This window comes from Octopus bimaculoides, chromosome 6 (assembly GCF_046866305.1).
Source record: "Octopus bimaculoides isolate indiv1 chromosome 6, ASM4686630v1, whole genome shotgun sequence".
NCBI classification, from domain to species: Eukaryota; Metazoa; Mollusca; class Cephalopoda; order Octopoda; family Octopodidae; genus Octopus; species Octopus bimaculoides.
This window is the reverse complement of record NC_142933.1, coordinates 63252567-63272866: the sequence shown is the minus strand read 5'-3', so window position 1 is coordinate 63272866 and position 20300 is coordinate 63252567. Positions and strand designations below refer to the sequence as shown.

Here is a 20300-nt window from a genome sequence, read left to right as displayed (position 1 = left end):
CCCAAAACAAGGAGTCTCCTGGCATCGATAAGATTGCCATAAAAGTATGGAGGGCCTCACATCACATTCCATCTTCACTCTTTGTTTCCTATCTGTTCGCAAGGTCAGACTATGCCAGACAGATGGAAGCACTCCAATATTATCACAGTCTAGATGTGCAAGGGAGACCACGTAGAGTGTGATAACAGCAGGGGAATCTCTCCTGGATGATGCTGGCAATATCTTCTTACAGATTCTCCAATGTCTTCTATTTATGTTGTCAATGTGGTAAACGTCTGAGCCCCAATGTGGGTTTCAACCAGAAAAAAGCACTTCTGACATGATGTTTTCGGTCCATCTTCTTCTTGAAAAACGTTATGAACAACAGAAAGACATGTTACACCTGCTTCAGAAGTTTGGCTGTCCAACACTTCTCTCAATCATCCAGAAGTTCCATGATGGTTTTCAAGCAAGAGTGACTCTTGCCAATGATGCCTTGGAGCCCTTTGATGTCCTAGTGGTGATAAAACAAGAAAGTGTTCTTGTCAGGGGATAGTTCACCAAAGAATATGGAATTCATATCGGATACCACTATGATTGCAGCATCTTTAACACTCACTGCCTGAAAGCTACATCAAAAATCCTCTCAACTGTGGTGTACAAGATTCAGTATGCTGATAGTTTAGCTGCACCATCTCATACCTCCACCTCTCTTCAACACATAATGAGCTCAATGGACAGTGTCTATTCTTGGCTTAGTCTTCAAGCAAATCATTGAAAAACTGAAGTTCTGTAATCAGCTTTCCCATACTCATCTCCCCTTCAGTCCATTATTATTGATGATACTTCTGTACTGCATACTGGCTCATTCTGCTATCTTGGATGTCCAATGTCTAACATTGCACACCTTGATGAGGAGATACCCTGTCTGATCAACTTGGCCTCTGCATCTTTTAGAAGACTCAGTGAATGAGTCTTTCAGAACAAAACCTTAGAGCAAGCACAAAAATTTCCATCTATTGAACTGGCTATGTATCCACCCTCCTGATGGGGTCTAAATGCTGGACCCTTTTATTGGTGCCAAATCAAACAACTGGAAGCTTTCCATATTAGATCACTCCAAAGTATCCTTGGTTTTACATGGAATGACAAGGTGTCTCATTCCAAAATCCTCCTGAGGGCTAGGATCTACAGCATTGAGGTCTGCATCCTTTGTCGTTTTCTTTTGCTGGGTTGGCCATGTGATTCTGATGCTGGATAATTGGTTTCCAAAGATGATTCTGTTCAGTGAGATTAAGACTAGAAGAAGGCCTCATGAATGTCCAAAACTTCATTTTCACGATCATCTCAAGTGTTCTCTCATATTATGCAGTGTCCCTGGCTTTTAAAGTGGAAGGCATGGAGGTCCATGTATGATGCTGGAGAAGATTGCTTTGAAACCGAACTCTGGAGACTGCACGAAGAGAGGAGGGGGACGTCATCATCAACCCTCTACAGTTGTTGTTTGGTGAAACAAACAAGTGCCCTCAGTGCCACATGATTTACCTATCTCATGTCTTATCAACCACATCTGTTCCCATGAGAAACGATGTGCTGAAGATGGAGGAGAATGAATATCTTAGATCAATGTTCTTATCACCTTTGACAGACTGTCATAAGTGTAATAAGCACTAGCCCTAATAGAGTGGACATATAACAAAAATATTTCAATGTTGACCATTCCATATTTTTAGTGAGTATATAGTAGTAGATTATCTGGTGTGTTATTTCCTTATTTAAAATAGTCAGGTATGATTTGTGAGATTCTGAGCTGAATGAAGATTATAGTCATTCAATCTGCTAGAAATAGCAACCACAGCCTTCTGTCATAAGTAATTAAAGGAATCTTTTTATAATGAACAGCTGTTTAATCTTAGAAGTACTTTATAGCCATAGTTGGAATTTCTGCCTGCGGCATGTGTAAGGACTTTCGAGCAAGATCGTTGCCAGTGCCCCTGGACTGGCTCTTGTGCGGGTGGCACATAAAATACACCATTTTGAGCGTGGCCGTTGCCAGTACCGCCTGACTGGCCTTCATGCCGGTGGCACATAAAAGCACCCACTGCACTCTCTGAGTGGTTGGCGTTAGGAAGGGCATCCAGCTGTAGAAACTCTGCCAAATCAGATTGGAGCCTGGTGTAGCCATCTGGTTTCACCAGTCCTCAGTCAAATCATCCAACCCATGCTAGCATGGAAAGTGGACGTTAAACGACGATGATGATGATGATGATGATGATGATGATGATCTTTGACAGAAACACACTAGAGCACTCAGCTATACCATATTTCCCCTTGTATAATTCACACTTGTGTAGAAATCCCACTTTATATAGTGGCCACTTGTGATGAGGATGAAGTTTCTTGTAAAGGATTTCTTAACCTTACACGTGTCATACTCCTGACTTTTGTAATTGAAGTTGTCTTCAAAAAGTATGGCTTATACACAAGTAATTGTGGTATTTATGACATGTAATTACAAAAAATAGGAGTTTAATTAGTGGGCCGTATGGTTTGTGTTCAAATTTTGTCACTTAAAGCTAAAAACTTGTGTGGAGTTAGTTGTGAATTTCATTTTACACCTAAGTGATTCCACATTTGACCCCCCTACTTGACACCTTGGTAGCTGTCTTTCACCTTAGTTTCAAGTTGATCAGTACTTAATTAGTAGAATTTTGTAGACAGAAAGTAAACAGAAACGCATTTGTATGTGTTATGATGATGATGATCATCATTGTTTAGCATTTGCATTCCATGCTGGCAGGGTTGGATGGTTTGATAGGAGCTGGCCAGCTGGGGAGTTATCCAGACTCCAATTGTCTGTTTTGGCATGGTTTCTGTGGTTATATGCTCTTTCTAATGCCAACCACTTTACAAAGTGTACTGGATGCCTTTACCTGGTACTGGCACAAGAAGCAAAGCTTGTCAAGTAAATTGCAAGACAAAGAAGAAACTTCTTTTGGGAAAGATGGATTTATGGCAGGTGTTGAGAGGCTAAAGCCTGATATAAGGGCAGGTACAGGTGTCTTGCTATAAAAGAGGTAGATGGTTACTTCACACTATATAAGAATGGGTGAAAAATAACTGAGAAGAAGACAGAGGCATGTCATACAAGAAAGTTTGTATAAGAGAGAATATGGATGGAGGATGGGGAGGTGTGAGTGAATGAATTCATAAGGGAATGACAGGTGGGTATGGATGAGGGTAGAGGTTAATGTAGTGAATGATGTACAAGACTGAAGATATGGTTGATGGTAAATATCAGTATATGGGAGAAATTATAAAAGAAATAAGTAGCAATGCAGGAAGTAAGTGAAGAGCAGCAGTGTAATAAATCTGTAGACAGATCAGAAAATAAGGATGGTGGGAGAGAGAGAGAGAGAGAGAGAGATGTGTACAAGGCCAGAGATAAAGGTCAAAGGTATGTCATGGTGACTATAGGGAATGGGAGACAAAAGTAAGTGGGTGGTACTGACACCAGATATGATTGGATATTGAGAGTGATAGCAGATATAAGAAGGTATTAGAAATGAGGTATGACAGTTCTAAGATGTAGTTCAGAAAAAGAGGGAGAGATACCTGAAGGCACACAAAGGGGTGAGCAGTGGAAAATAGAATAGGAAGGGATGATTTTGAGAATGAGAGGTAGTTACAGGGTGGAGTAAACAATTGTGCAAAAGCAAGAAATATGTGCAGTTTCTGCTGTCATCGAATTACATCAGCTTGAATGGTGTCATTGTGAAAGGAGTGATAGTAAGAAAAGCATGATTGAAATACATTTAGTGTACGGTTAAGATCCATTGAGTGCATATATATAAACCTAATTCTATAAGTACCTTATTTTTGCCATGGCAGTTGAGTCTTATTGAGCAAAGCGAAATGCTAACCATCTCATTCTTTTGTCATCTCCACCACATGGCTCAACATCTTGAGATCAACCTTCACTACTTCATCCCATGTCTTCCTGGTTCTTTTCCATAAGCTCCATTTACTTTAAGTGATTAGCGCTTTATACAGCTATCATCATCCATACTCACCATACGTCCTTATCAGTGCAACTATTTCTCTCTTGCATATTATATTTGATTCCTCTTACACCTAGTTTCTTTCTCAACACATTTGTTCTTTGTCATATATGCACATCAGAGCATATAGGCATAATTTATTCTTAGTCTTTCCATGTCCTCTGCTTTCAGGGCTCACATCTCACTTTCATTTAGCTCTACTGCTCATATACAAGCATCATACAATCTGCTTTTCACTCTGAGAGTGAGAGACCTTTAGTTACCAGCAGAATAATTCTCTGAACTTTTCCATCCTATTCTTATTCTAGCAGCTATAGTTTCAGGACATCCTCTACCACTGCTAATTAAGTCACTTACATAACAGAAACTATCTACTACCTCTAGGCATTTAAGAGTCCACTTCCTGTGTGTACTTAGTGTTTATTGTTCTGGCACATGTGTCACAAATAGCCTTCCTGTAACTCCACTGCACTTGCTGTGTGTCCATAGTTTGCAGTAGGTACACCATATAGAATGTATACAACTTTCCTAAATATCAATCCAGGCCGTTTTCCTGAAGAGATCAAAGTCTTGTCTGTATTCCTATTTATTTAGAACTTTGGTTTTGCTAAGTTAACTTTAAGGCCCTTTGATTCCAGGTTTTACTTCCATAACTGAAATTTGTTTTCTAGTTCTACTACATAGTTCACTATAAGAATGAGGTCATCAGCATAGGGTAACCAATCTTAAATTTCTTTGTTATGGTCTGGAAGATTATGATGAATAGGAGGGTATTGAGAACTGAGTCCCGATGAACTTTTACCTGTACACTAAATTCTTGCTGTACTTGTTGCTAACTCTCACCTTTCTGACAATGTTCCTGTACATGGCTTGTATGGCTCTCACCAGCCATCCGTCTATCCCTGGCTTTCTCACAGACCACCAAAGGTTTTCTCCCCAGATTGATGAAAACTAAGTATAATAGCTTACTTGTTAAATACTTCTGCACCTGTCTTAATAGAAAGAAAGGATCAGTACCTTTCCTCCTTGACACAAAATCAAACTGTATCTTGACTAATTCTCTTCCTAATTAATTGGGCTATAATTATTTCTGTTACATGACCTGGTCCAGAAATTTGATACCTCTGTAATTCTGTAATAGTTGTCTACAATTCTAGTAATAGTTGTCTACAATTCTAGTAATAGTTGTCTACAATTCTAGTAATAGTTGTCTACAATTCTAGTAATAGTTGTCTACAATTCTAGTAATAGTTGTCTACAATTCTAGTAATAGTTGTCTACAATTCTAGTAATAGTTGTCTACAATTCTAGTAATAGTTGTCTACAATTCTAGTAATAGTTGTCTACAATTCTGCCGTAAAAGTTGTTTGGCATGACACCTTCCTGTACAACCTAATTAACTATATGAGTAACTAGACCGTTTCCTACTCTGCCAGATATTTTAAGCATTTCAGTGGTGATTTCTGATGGATTAGGGGCTTTACCCGTCTTCATATCCTTAATTGCCTTATCTATCATAGTGCTGGTGTCTCTGTTGGGTCCATATTGGGAAGATCTTTTTCCTATGCATTCTCCACATTTGATAGCCGTTCATAGCACTTCCATGACTTTCATTTTAACATCACTAAGTGCAAGTATACCATCATCAATCTGTGCATGATTATCAGATACATTTCAGTTGTCTCTGATACACTGTCTTGCAATCCAGAAATCCTCATACCTTTGATTGTCATTTGTAGAGCATTGGCAAACCTCTTACTTTCTACTTCTCCCTTTGCTATATAGACCTAATGCCCAGCTTCTCCCCTAGCAACCTGCTACATTTCTTGGCTACCTCCAGTTTTACAATAAAATGTTCTTCCTGTGATCAACCCTTACCTATTTCATCACTTTGAAATATATCTAATGAAAAATATGTAAACATTTATCATCATGAATCCAACATTGCTACAAAGCCAAAATACTTAGCATGGTAGCTTATTGACATTGTGAAAGTAAAATTTGGTGTTATAGTTCTTAAGTACTCTATAATAACATCAGGATTACCCTTTGGATCAATAGGCCAATGATAAAAAAATCAGACCCAGCTGGTAACATAAAACTTCCAGGTTCAATTCTTGATTTATTTCAGAAATATTATCTTAAGAAAACTGGATATTACAACACATCCAAAATGAGGAAATAGCCAGAAAAATAGACACCATAATGAAACGCATCTCAAATATATATAGAAATAAATGTCATCATTTAATGCTTGCTTTCCATATTGGCATGGGTTGGACAGTTTGACAGGTTGCATTGAGATTCAATGTCATCTTTGGTATGGTTGCTATAGCTGGATGTCTTTTCTAATCTCAACCACTTCACAGAGTGTACTTTTGTCATGCCACTAGCACTTGTGAGATTGCCATGTAACTTTCAAGACAGAAAAGAATAGGGGAAAAGAAAAGGAAAAACTCCCACTATTATGAGGAAATATTTGGGAGAGGAAGGTAGAAGTGAGTTGTAGTACGCCAGGTATTGAAAGGCTAATGTATGATAGGACAAGCACACATGTCTTGTTATAGAGGATATACATGGCTGAAAGAGATAAAAAGAAGGTAGTGATGAGATGCAAGAGCAAATTCTCAAGAAACAAGAAGGTGCGCATAAGAAAGGATGCAGACAGTAGGTCATGAGAGGGGATGAGGGAATGAATGCTTTCATAAAAGTGTGAGGGGGGTGTAAACAAGTGGAGGTAGAGGTTAATGTTGTGAGTGATGAACTGGAGTGCAGATGGTGGGAAATACCAGCATGTAGAGGGGTAAGGTGGGTGATATAGGAGAGGCTCAGGAAGAAGAATGGAACAGAAAATAAGAGAATGAGCAAAGTGTAAGTTGTTGAGACGGAGATATAAGGATATATAAGGGGCTATTGTAGGTGGGCTATGATGGTAGATATGAGAGGACATTGAAAATGATAACAAAGAAGAGATGTGCTTAGAATGAAGTATAGCAGAGGTGGAAAGAGGACAGTGGCTGAAGGCACTGAAAGGAGGTGATTGGTCGACATAGTGTGGGCAGGGATGATGGGAATAGAAGTGGTTGCAGGAGGCTGTAGAAAGTGGGTGGGATGTAATGAGTGCAAGGCGAGTACTGCAGCCAAGGAGACGGGGACAAGGCCTTGCATGTACAGGCATAACCAAGTGGTTTTGGGACATCATTTTTGCTGTAATGGACGGGTCTTCTTGAGCACAGCAAAATGCCAATTATCTCAGTCCTTTGTCATCTCCTCTGTAAGGCTCAACAGCTTGAGATTGGCCTTGAGTACTTTGTCCCATGTCTTCCTGGATCTCTCTCTGCCATGAATTCCATCCACAGCAGTATTTTACATCTACTTTTCTATGCTGGTGTGAGTTAGTTTTTCTGCTGTAGTGTTTTAAGCCAACTCTTTCAATCTCCTCTTATGAACCAAGGATGTGATTTACCTTTCTAAAATTGAAACAAATATATAATGATTTTGTTTATAATTTCTTAATATGACTTATTTTAAATTTTGTGGGTTTTTAAAAAAAATATTTAAAAAAAAATTGGAGCAGGGATAAATATTTCTCAAATCATCTTGCTTAAATTTACATGTCTTTTGTTCCTCAGGAGATAGATGAAGATTGTCTTATTGAACTTGCTGTCTTCAAAGGTACCTCTCGAAGCAGAATGATAAATATGATCACAGAGGTAAGTTGTATTTGAAACTCTTTGTTTGTTGTTGTTATTCAATATGGTGTCTATCACACCCCCAAATTTACATTCTACAGCCACTTGATGTGTGCTTACCAGCTTCTTGAATTGTTTCATTGATTTCAGCAGTGAAGTGGCCAGATGGCAACCTGAAATGGTCAGTGTCTTGTGGGGATAGCTGACCTGTTGAGCATTATAGCAGATACATGATATCCCCATTTATGCAAATTAACTAATCTGTTCTACCTTGGTCTGACCTCAACCTTTTTGTATATGTCCTGCTTTCTGGTTAAATAAAAACCAAGCAATAATTTAATGGGTCCCTGTTACTCCCTCTCTTCATCTCTTCATGCTTCTTAATGCCCATTCAAATAAAATTAGCCCCTAGCTAAATAAAAAGCAGATATATTAGGTGCCATTATATCTACATCATTCGACTGGCGAGCAATAACAAATGTGATTTGCTCCACCTCACTTTTGCAGAAAGGTGACTACTCAAAAACAGCCATATTAAATCACCATTGTCATCATCATTGTTTTAGCCTCCACTCTTCCATGCTTGCATGGGGCAGATGGAGATTTTGCAGCAGATTTTTTTATGGCTAGATACTCTTCCTGTTGCCAAACTCCCATCTGTTTCCAAGCAAGGTAATATTTCTCCATTACTAGACATGTTTTCACTGATTATTGTATATAACACTGCTTGTTTGACAGTGACACTCATTTACAGCTATCATGTGATATCAAAACAAGGAGATCCGAACACACACACACACACACACACACACAAGCACACAAGCTTCTTTCAGTTTCTCTTTACCAAATCCACTCTTAAAGCTTTGGTTGGCCTGAGGTTATAATAGAAGACATTTGTTCAGTGCCATACAGTGAGACTGAACCTGAAACTATGTGGTTGGGAAGCAAAGCAAACTTCTTAATCATGGTGCTACACCTTTGTCTGTATCAGAAATAAAATTACTGTCACACAGTTGACATAAATAAGTGGTACTACACCGGTCACCTTGATACTAAGATCAAGAATATCTTTCTATAAATCAGTAAAAGAAAACTCTTTGAGCTTTAAAATGTGGAAGCACAATTGCTGAATGGCTTTAGGCATTAATCTACTTGTACTCAAGTCATAAGTTGAAATTTGCTTGAGGTATTTTGCAGGGTTTCTTGGCAAAACTCTTTATTCTGCATAAATTGCACTTATTCACCCACAACATTAGTAGAGCCAGATATTGGCAATTATCTCTTGTGTCCAGTTTTACTTGTGATTCTCAAGGAAATGTGACTATCTCCTTTAGTGTACAATTCTAGATTCCATCTGATTTCTCGTATCATCTAAATTTGATTTTTCTTTCTTTTTAATACTTGTTTTAATTGCTTAGCTCCAGGTCATCTCTGATTTTGAAGGACCTACAATCAAATGTATACCAGCAGTGACCATTCTGATATTTTTCTCAGTGTATCTATGATCATATTATAGTGACAATTGGCATTGAATGGAATACCTTGTATTTGTTCCAGCCATTTACACTCTGAAATTAAATCCTGTTGAGATCAGCTTTGCTTTTCATCTCTTTGGGATTGATAAATAAAGCACCAATCCAATATTGGGGCCAGTTCTCTCTCTCTCTTCTCTCTCTCTCTCTCTCTCTCTCTCTCTCTCTCTTTCTCTCTCTCTCTTTCTCTCTCTCTCTCTCTCTCTCTCTCAAATCACCTAGGAAAGAGATGAGCTTTGCCAAGTATAAAATGCCCAAGACACTTTCTGTACCATGATATTGTTCCTACAACTCCACCAGAAGTTGAGGGCTCAAGGAACGAAGTAAAAAGCCATGATAACATCTTTTTAAGATGGTAATTTGAGGGAGATTTGGTCTTGCAAGCCCTTTTGACCTGCTAGAAATAACAAGCCATCTCTCTCAATACACACCTTACCACATTAAAATGGACATGCTGGATAATGTAGTCCTGGGTTTTCTGCAGATAAGAAAAGATGGAGTGGTCATGGCCGGAATGCCTTTCATCCTAGGTCTACTTAACATGGACTGACCCAAAGCTAAACAAAACAACAACAGTTATACAGAGACTCCTTTGTAGCTCATTTTTAACATATGTTCTAGTTGTGTGGCTCTGTAACTAGGGTACTGTGCACTTCCAGCTCACAGAATTCTATGGCAAGCATTCCCTTTTGTATTTGGAGACCACTTGATTTATAACTGTTGGGAATAGAAATGGAGTCCTTTGAAGTGTTGGTTGAGATCCTCATCATTTAGCATCCCTTTTCCATGCTGGCATGGGGTGGATGGTTTGAAAACTGGTGAGTTGAGGAGCTGCACCAGGTTCCAGTTTGATTTGGCATGGTTTCTACTGTTGGATGCCTTTCCTAATGCCAACCACTCCAAGAGTGTCGTGAGTGCTTTTTATGTGCCACTGGCATGAGTGCCAGTTATGAAACACTGGATCAACCATGACTACGATCTCACTTGACTGACAGGTCTTCTCAAGCACAATATATTGCCAAAGGTCTCCATCACTTGTCATTCCCTCCATGAGGCCTAAAATTTGAAAGATGCTTTTTACGTGCCACTGGCACGGGAGCCAGTTATGCAATACTGGCATTGGCCATGACTACGATTTCACTTGGCTTGACAGATCTTCTCAGACTGGTATATTCTCCAGATTAAAAACAAAAAAAATTAAACCACCCAACACTGAGACATGAGCTCTAAGCATGACAGGACCTTCAGAACTGTTTTGGGCAGCCTCTATGTTGTTGCTCTTCCTGCTAGAAATAACAACCAAATTTCACTTAAATCACTCCATGCAATTGTTAAAAAGAAAAACAAAGCAACCTCCCCACCAAAAAAAAAAAAAAAAAACTGGAAGGACACAGATAAAAAGTTGGATTGGCCATGGTTGGAATGCCTTTCATCATAAGTCTGTTTGATCAGAGACAACAAGAATTTTGATTGAAATTTTTTATTTTAGTTTCAGATTCACAAAAAAACCCCAAAAAGCAAAGCAAAATCTAACATTCCAAAATAAACAAATAAGAAAATAAATAAAATAGATTGAAATCTGGACGAAAAGTTTGAATGAAAGAGATTAAAAAAAATTGAAATCCAAATTCCAACTCAAATAAAATTTTTTTTTATAAATTATTGAAATTCAAACTGATTAAAATTTTCAAGTCTTTATTAATTTATTTTATTGAATTTCGATCTGATATCAAATTTCAGAAAATTTTTCTTTTTTTTTCTCCACTTTTTTTACTTAATGAAAACATTCTCAATTTTATCAATTTGAATGATTTTTTTTAACTGATAAAATGTATGTTAAGTTGTATTAAATTTTTTTTAAAAATAATGTTTTCTCAGATTAAAAGATGTGTTTGTTTTGGTTGGCTTTAGAATTGTGTTATGTGGAATGTGCAGTTGGTATACTGTTGTTAGATTTAATTTGAGTAGTAACTCTCATCCATTGCCCAATCTAGTATCACCACTTGGTTTTGGAGTTTCTTCAGCAGAATCCATTCTATTCAAAGCATTGAAAGTGATTCAGTAAAACAAGTACTAGAGAAAATAGTGGCTTTGATATCCCTTCCACTAAAACCCTTGAAAGTGGTATCCCTGTCAATCACATGACCATAGTTCAATGCCTGAAACTGGTAGATAAATAAGGAGCCTCTTCACTGCTCCCTCAAAAAACACATTTGGCAATTCTATTAGATATCTTTATCTTTTACTTGTTTCACTCCTTAGACTGCGGCCATGCTGGGGCACTGCCTTGGGGAATTTATTTAAACTAATTAACCCCAGTACTTATTTTCTTTTTAAGCCTGGTACCTATTCCTTCAGCCTCTTTTGCTGAACTGCTAAGTTACAAGGGCGTAAACACATCAACACTAAGTCATCAAGTGGTGGTGGAGGACAGCCACAGACACAAAGACACACATATACGACAGGCTTCTTTCAGTTTCCATCAATCAAATCCACTCACAAGACTTTTGTTGACTTGAGGCTATAGTAGAAGATACTTGCCCAAGTTGCCACACAGTAGGAGTATAAATCCTGAAAGCATGTGGTTGAGAAGTGTACTTCTTGCCACACAGCCATACCTGCACCTGATATGATTAAAATATTTCAATTTCCTCAGAATGGTTGCTAAAATGGTGCTGAATTATTTTATCTTCTGTTTCAGTCATTGGGTTGGGGCCATAGTAAGGCACTGGATTAAAGTGGTTTAGCTCAATGAAATCCATTTCTTAATTAAAAAAAAAAAATCTGGTATTTATTCTATCAATCTCTTCTGCCAAACCACTGAGTTGCTGAGATGCAAACACACCAGTATTGGTTGTCAAGTTGTGTGTGTGCATGTACATACATATATATATATATATATATATATATATATATATATATATATATATATATATATATATATATATATATATAGCGGGGGGGCTGACGCGCACGCGCACGCGCACGCACACGCACACGCACACGCACACACACAGAGGTTTTCACATAGTTTCTGGCTACCAAATTTAGTCATGGGGTATTGGTTGATCTGGAGGCTATAGTAGAAGACACTTGCCCTGAGGTGAGGAGGACTGAACCTGAAACCAAGTGATTGTGAAGGGAGCTTCTTAACCACATAGCCATGCCTATGCCTGAATGTTGAAAAAGTTCAAGAAAATTATTGATTTTGCAGCTGAGATTAAATGAAATTTAAAAAAAAAACAAAGCAATGCAACTAAGCAAATATGAGATATATTTCTGAGTGAGAAGTAACTCCCTTAGAAGAAATGTGTGTGGGTTTTATTTGTTGTTTCTTTTTGTTGTTTAGCCCTCAGGCCAGGCATAATCAAGCAGTAGACTTATGATCAAAGATACACAACCATAACTTCCTTTTTTTCTTGCAGACATGTACATGTTTTACCTTAGATCTGTCCTAATCAAGCACACTTATACCCAAAGGCATTCTAGTAATGACCATTCTGTCTTTTTTTTCCAGTGTGCATGAAGCCCAGATCACATTGTCCAACGTGTTCTTTTCTGACACACTGTGATCTGAGGTGAATTTTGCTGATATTTCAGCAGGTTGGGCAAGCCATGAAGGTCTTTTATCAATTCATCAGGTCTATTGCATTATTAGGTGGGAGTTTAATCCATCCACGAGTTTATTACAGAGAGGAGAGTGACAGAATGTTCATGGTTGGAATGATTTTGATCTTTGGTCTGGTCTGCTTGACCAGGTCTGATCTAGGGTTAAATGTCATTTCATCCTGTCCTGGGGTATTAACAGTTTTCTCTTTTACCTTTTACAAGTGCGTGGGTTATATGTTTGATCGAAGGGTAACTCAATTCAATGCTTCTTACTGGAGCAATCTATTAGTGATGGTTTATTCCTCTTTTCCCTCCTGTTAGTCTTGGAGACTCCTGCAAAAATATTGTATGCTTTGCCTGTCTCATTAAGACATGCCATCTCTTAGAAAAAAAATAAAACAGAACAACCCCTTGTGGAAGGGCCTATTTTAGTCATTTAAAAAAAATATATGCAAAACTGTTATAATCATCCTTTATATTGTGAAGTGTTGACATTTTCATTACACCACTGCGTACAACTGCAGTTGAATTTATGTGAGTGGCCAGGCCACAATGGGACACACCACAAAATGAATGAAATATGAATGTAATCGTTTCAGTGTGTTTTTAGATGGCTCTTCCACAATGTCACTGCTTTTAAACTTCAACATACAGTGTCAGATCAAGTCACTTACCAAACATATACAAATTTATATATATGTATGTATGTATATCCAGTGTGTCCTGCCTTCTTTTTAAGGTAGTATTGTATGTTATGAAGGAAATCTGGTTGCTATTTCTAGCCAATTGAACAACTGCATAAGAAGCACTCCTCCCATTGCCTTGTTTGTGTTTCTATTTGACAATGAAGTTGTTGTAGTTATTGTTGTTTTCAATTTCCAATGTTGGATGTGTTAGCTCGCTCGTTTGTTGCAGCTGATTGATCTAAAAGCCTTTTGTTTTATTTTTCTATTTCGTTCAATCAGTTATAATTTTTTTATTACATTTATACAGGTGATGAAGCATCTTTTCATCTTGCTCTCTTTCTATTTGTTTTACTCTCTGCATTTTCTTAATTCCAGCTCTACAATGCTGCCAGAGAAGTGGGTGGGGAGAATGGCGAACAGGAGGGGGTTAAACTTCTATGAGAATGTTGAAATTTGTCATTGCTTTGCTTGTTAGTGTGTGTATGTGTGCTGAATGCATGTTGGTTGGGTGGATGGTTTTAGTGCTGTTGTTTTGTGTATGGTGCCCGTAACACACCATTAACACATTGTTTATATCCATGTATTGTGTTGTATGTGTATTACATTCATGTATTGTCTGTGTGTTTGTACTTGCATATTGTGTCCATGTATTGTGTATATATGTGTGTGTTTGTGTACTGTGTTCATGTATTGTGTATGTGTCTTTGATTTGTGTTGAGTGCATTGCTGTATGTGTGTTTGTGCCCATGTATTGTCTGTTTCTATTTATTGTCTTTGTTGTGTGTGTGTGTGTGTGTGTGTGTAAGAGAGAGAGAGAGTGTGTGTATGTGTGTGTTTGTGTTCATGGGGATTGCTGCAGAGATTTAAGCTTCAAAGACAAATGTTGAAATTTGTCATTGATGGCTGTTAGTGTATGCATGTTACTGCTGGTGTTGAGTGGTTGTGTTTAGTGGTGGTTGTGTGTTGTTGTGTGGTTTGTTATTTAACAAACACCATCAGTTGTGTATGTGTATATATACATTGGGTTTATGAGTCATTACGGTGCGCCACTGGACCCCTATATTCAGCAGTTTTATTACCTTAACCTAGCAGAGAGCACAAAACACCTCTCTCTCTCTCTCTCTCTGACATGTGTCAACATCATTTCAAAAAAGATCACAGCAATCCCTGACTATTTGTGCTTACATTACAATCAATTCACTTCAGCTGTTGTTGTTGGTGTTTTTGTCACTGTTAAGCTTGCTGTTTGTTCTCTAAATCCCACAACACACCACACATATTATATCCCACCCCTAATAAATTTGTACCAGGGTGATGATGATGATGATGTTGTTGGTAGTGAATAATCTGTTTTGTGCAGTTGTTTTGGTGCTCAGAAGCTGCCATCAAGTTGCAAGTGCAAACAAAATGCCCTGTCTTTCTCTTTTCCCACTCTCTCTTTAAAAACATTCCCTACTACATACACACACTCACATGCATGCACACACACACTCTGAATATAAATATATATATATATATATATATATATATATATATATCTTCACACACAAATACTGTCTTTTCACTCACTCATGCTCTCTCTCTCTCTCTCTCTGTCTCCCACATACTCATTCTCTCTCTCTCCTTGCTCATTATGCCTTCTCTCTTTCCTGATTCACACAACCAACTCTATTATACACCCACTCTCTTTCTACACAATCCCTCTCTCTACACAGATTTTCTCTACTTACACATCCCCTTCACACACTGTCTGTCTCTCTATAAATAGACTCTCTCTCTCTCTCTCTCTCTCTCTCTCTACATACACACACACAACTCTAACTCTTACCATCACTACCACACTTTATTATTATTGTACCTCCTTCACCCCTCAACCTTTCTATCTCAAATGAAGGTCCATTGTGACCTTTCCACATCACTTGCCCTCCTCCCCTTCCTGGAATTGGTTCTTGTCTTTGGTTTTGTTTGTTGATCTGTTTATTTTAAGGGCTGGAATGAGGTGAGTGTCTAGAGGGAGAAAAATGTATGAGTGAAAGAGAGAGAGAGAGAGAGAGAGAGAGAGATGTGAGTGAGTGAGAGAGAGAGAGAGAGAGATGTGAGTGAGAGAGAGAGATAGATAGAGAGAGAGAGAGAGAGTGTGTGTGTGTATGAGAGAGAGAGAGAGAGTGTGTGTGTGTGTGTATGAGAGAGAGAGAGAGAGAGAGTGTACAGTAAGAAGCTGCCATGACTTTGTTGCTATTATTTAATGTCAAAGGTTGTTCTGGCCATAAATTTTCTTTGGTGGAGGTCGTATTTGGATGCAAGTTGTGGGGAAGGTAATATGAGTAAGAATGGTGGTAGCAGTGACATATATGGAAGGTGGGTAAGAAGTGAAACTGCTGTCAACCTTTGCTGCTGTATACAGGTCAGCAGTGTTGTTTAGCCTCCAGGTCATCCTTGATTGAACAGAGCCTGTGATCAAATGCATTCCAACAATGACTATCTTGTCTTTTTAATTCTTTCAAGCATCATGTATCCAGTGCTATATTATTTAATATAGTATTAGGTAAAATTTTTGAGGCAGTAGGTATGATTCAAAAAGTATTTGGTTGATATTTCTAGCAAGTCAAGCGACCATGTAGAGTCTCCCTTATTGGCTCAGAGAGACTGAAGGTTGTTTGGATGTGGCCCTCTGTTAGTGGTTAGGGAGTGAAGACGCATGGCTCAGTAGTTAGAGTGTTGGGCTCACAATCATGAGGTAGTGAGTTTGATTCCCAGACTGGGCTGTGTGTTGTGTTCTTTAGCAAGATGCTTTATTTCACATCACTCCAGTTCACTCAGCTGTAGAAAGGAGTTACAACATCACTGGTGCCAAGCTGTGTCAGCCTTTGCCTTTCCCTTGGATAACATCAGTGGTGTGGAGAGGAGAGGCTGGTATGCATGGGCAACTGCTAGTCTTCTATAAAACAATCTTGCCCAGACTTGTGCCTCAGAGGGGAACTTTCTAGGTGCATGCCATGGTCATTCATGACCGAAGGGGATCTTTACCCAGTGGTTAGAGTGTGATATGTTGTGAAGTGGTGATATATGTTGTTGTTTAGCCATAAGTCAGGTCAGGTCTAACCAAGCAGACCTATGATGGGTGTTCCAGCCATGGCCTTCATATAATTTCTTTCATCCTGGACATAATATACATAGGAAGAATCCAATATCTCCTCCTTTTTTTTAAAGATAGAAAAATGTGATTTGAGGGAGATTTGGTTGTTATTTCAGATATGATTGAACAGTCCTATGACCGCAAGTGTTTTACACCTTTACCTGCTCTAAATACAATGTATCTAGAGCTACATTAGCTAATGTGTTTGCCCTCCCCAGCAGGAGGTGTTATGAGGGGAAATTTGACTGTTTTCTTAAGCAGTCTGTTATTGCTTAGCCCTGATAGAGCAAATCTGTGGTGAAATCAAATAAGGCTAATCTAATCTTTTTCTTTTGTTTTGCTTTTACATTTGTTGATATTTCACTCTACTTGCTTTTTCTATCTTACTACTATTGTTTAGCTCTCTCTTTCTTTTTCCTTTGGGGCAGGAATCTATTTTTATATACTCCCCCCCTCTCCAACTTTATCCATCCTTTATGAAGTCTTTTCATTTTCTTTTTCTCTGCAATGCCTTTCCTTGCTCCTATTCAATTTCTTCTTTCTTTCCCACTTTCTCTGTCTCACTGTTACTTTCTGTCTCTCACATTCACCCCTCTTTTTCACTTTTCTTCCTTCTCTCACTTCCACTTCATTTTTCTCTCTCCTAATTCTTTGACTATTCTCTTCCTTTGTTCTCATCACTGTGTTCTTTTCTCACTGTCATTTTCTCCTTGCATTCTAGTAGCTAGTATGCTTCGCTGGATGTGCAATGTCAGTGTGTATGTACAACAGAGTGTAAGTGTCTTGAGAGAAAAGCTGGGCATAAGGGGTATCAGATGTGGTGTACAAGAGAGATGGCTGTGTTGGTATGGTCATGTGATGCAGATGAATGTTGACAGCTGTTTGAAGAAGTGCTGATATCTAACTGGAGAGAAGCTGTAGAAGAGGGAGACCCAGGAAGACATGGGATGAGGTGGTGAAGCATGATCTTCGAACATTGGGCCTCACAGACGCAATGACTTGTGACCGAGATTTTTGGTGATATGCTATGTTTGAGAAGACCTGTCAAGCCAAGTTAAATCATTGTCGGTGTCAAGTAACACATACCTGTGCTTGTGGCACGTAAAGTGCACCTTTTGAGCATTGGGCCTCACGGAGGCAATATGGCCGATGTCGGTGTTGTGAAACAAGCACCCATGCTGGTGGCATGTAAAAAGCACCTTTTGAGCATTGAGCCTCATGGAGATAATGACAGATGACCGAGATCTTTGGCAATATGCTGTGCTTGAGAAGAAACCCACATCAAATCAAATGAGATCATAGTTGTGACAGATACTGGTGTCACACAACTGGCACCTGTGCTGGTGGCATACAAAAGCACCCATTACACTCTTGGAGTAGTTGGCTTTAAGAAGGGCATCCAGCTGTAGGAACCATGCTGAATCAGACTGGAGTCTGATGTAACCCCTCTGCTTACCAGTCCTAGTCAAATCATCCTACTCATGACAGCATGGATAATAGACATTAAATGATGATGACGATTCTATTCCCTCTCATTGCTCTCTCATTTGCTTTCTTTTTCCCCTTTCTTCAATCTCTGTTATTTATATTCTTTAGTTCCACCCTTTCTTCTTCATTCCTGTTTTCTTTTCTTCAGTCTTCCAGTCTGTTTTCTTTTCTTTCAGAGTTGTTCCTTCTCTCCCTCTCATTTCTCTAGCATATTTCCTTTCTTCTCTCCTTCATCTTTCATACCTCTTTCTCTTTTTAATCAATCACATCCTACTTTTTTTTTATCTTTCACACATTTCTTTCCTCATTCAATTAATAGAACTATCTGCTCATTGAATCATAATATAAATGGCCAAGTATTCCACAGACAGTTGTACCTTTTAACATAATCCTTCAACAGAATCAGTGTTGATGCTGTATATGGCCTTCATGACTTGACTTTCAGATCACAGGTCCAGTCAGTGTGAAATAGTTTCACAGTTTTCATCTACCTAGTTTTATACATAAGATTTGTTTTGAATTTGAGTTATAGTAAAAAAGATTCAACCTTAAGAAACTTTTACAAACTCTACAGTCAAACACACATTTTGATAGTTTCTCTGTTTCATTATGATTTGTTATTTAAATTCATCTTTATTTCTTCGATTTTCCTTTTTCTTTTTATTGTGTACTATCCATTACATCTGTACTACTACTACTACTACTACTACTACTACTACTACTACTACTACTACAGTAAGGACTTGGAATGCAAAAGCACTGAACAAATACTGCAAAGCATCTCAGTTGACATACTAACAGTTCTACCAGAAAAAATAAAATGGCAAAGTTGACATCAGCTGGATTTGAACATGGAGCAAAGAATAAATATTGGCTTCAAATTTGGGCACAATGCCATCAATTTCAGGGGTGGAGCTAAGTCAATAAAATTGAATTTGGTGCTCAACTGGTACTTATTTTATTGACCCTGAAAAGATGAAAACCAAAGTTGACCCTGGTAGCATTTGAACCTAGAACACAAAGTCGTTTGAAATGCTACTAAGCATTTTGTTTTACATGCTCACAATTCTGCCAGCTCGCCACCTTAACTGGAACAAATATTGCCTTATGTTCTAATGACTTTGCCAGTTTGTCATCATGTTGTGTTATGTATTGTATTTTATGTGTTGTATTTTGTGAATTATACTTATTGATTTTATCTCTATCTTTCTCTCTCTCTCTTCTACAGTGGAAATACGATTACTTGACATGTACATATTTCCTTCTCCTTGAGAAAAAGAAGAAAGGCTTGCTTCTCCGCCTGTATGATGCCCGACCCTTGCTTCTACCTTTACAACCAAAGGTAAGTTATAGAGAGAAGTGTTTGGTGTTATTACTGATTTTGTTATTTATGTATGTAATCTTTTTTGGCATGCATGTTGTTTTACTCCGGGTCAGACCTCTGGTTGAAGGCTTTTAGGCCATGACAATTTCCTCTTTTTTTATATTTAGCACTACTTTGTCCAGTATATATAGGCTGAAGTGATTTGAAGGATATTTGGCTGCTATTTCTAGCAAATCAAGTCACCACGTAGAGGTTCAATTATTGGGTTGTAGAAAAGAGTGCTGTTGATTTTGTTGTAGCATTATGTATTTACATATCTTTTTTATTGATATGCCTGTTAACCCTTTAGCATTTAAACCAGCCCTATCTTGCCCAAATATTCTACCTGTTTTATGTTCAAACCATCCATATTTGGCCTTTCATACCTACCTTACAATGTCATTCTAAAAATAACCTGCTACATCATTGAAATCTTAAAGGTACGAAACAATGCATGATTAATTCAAAACAATGTGAATTAATAAGGATTACATTTGACAGAGTAATCTGAATGTTAAAGGGTTAAGTCATTTTTAGGCATAAGTTAATCCTGGTTATTGCTCATCAAAGGCATTCCACTTCTTTTTTCTTAAGGCATTACTAAACCTATGCCAACATTATCTAATACGTTCATCTTGTAAGATGACAAGGTGTGTAAGATAAAGAGATTTGGCTTTTACTTTAAGCAAGTCTACCAATCATATAAACTTGTTAGTCTGTGTAGATGAATGAATGAGATGGACACCAGACAACC

General features: G+C 38.1%; 1 protein-coding gene across 1 annotated transcript in view; it reads left to right on the top strand.

Moving 5' to 3' along the window:
• The window catches only part of LOC106868720 (maternal embryonic leucine zipper kinase), a 92294-nt gene that overhangs the window by 46946 nt on the left and 25048 nt on the right, over positions 1-20300 (top strand). The window contains exons 10-11 of the mRNA XM_089353993.1: positions 7673-7753; positions 19412-19525. Of these exons, the coding sequence (XP_089210119.1) occupies positions 7673-7753; positions 19412-19525 (195 nt within the window). The remainder of the gene's footprint in view (positions 1-7672; positions 7754-19411; positions 19526-20300) is intronic.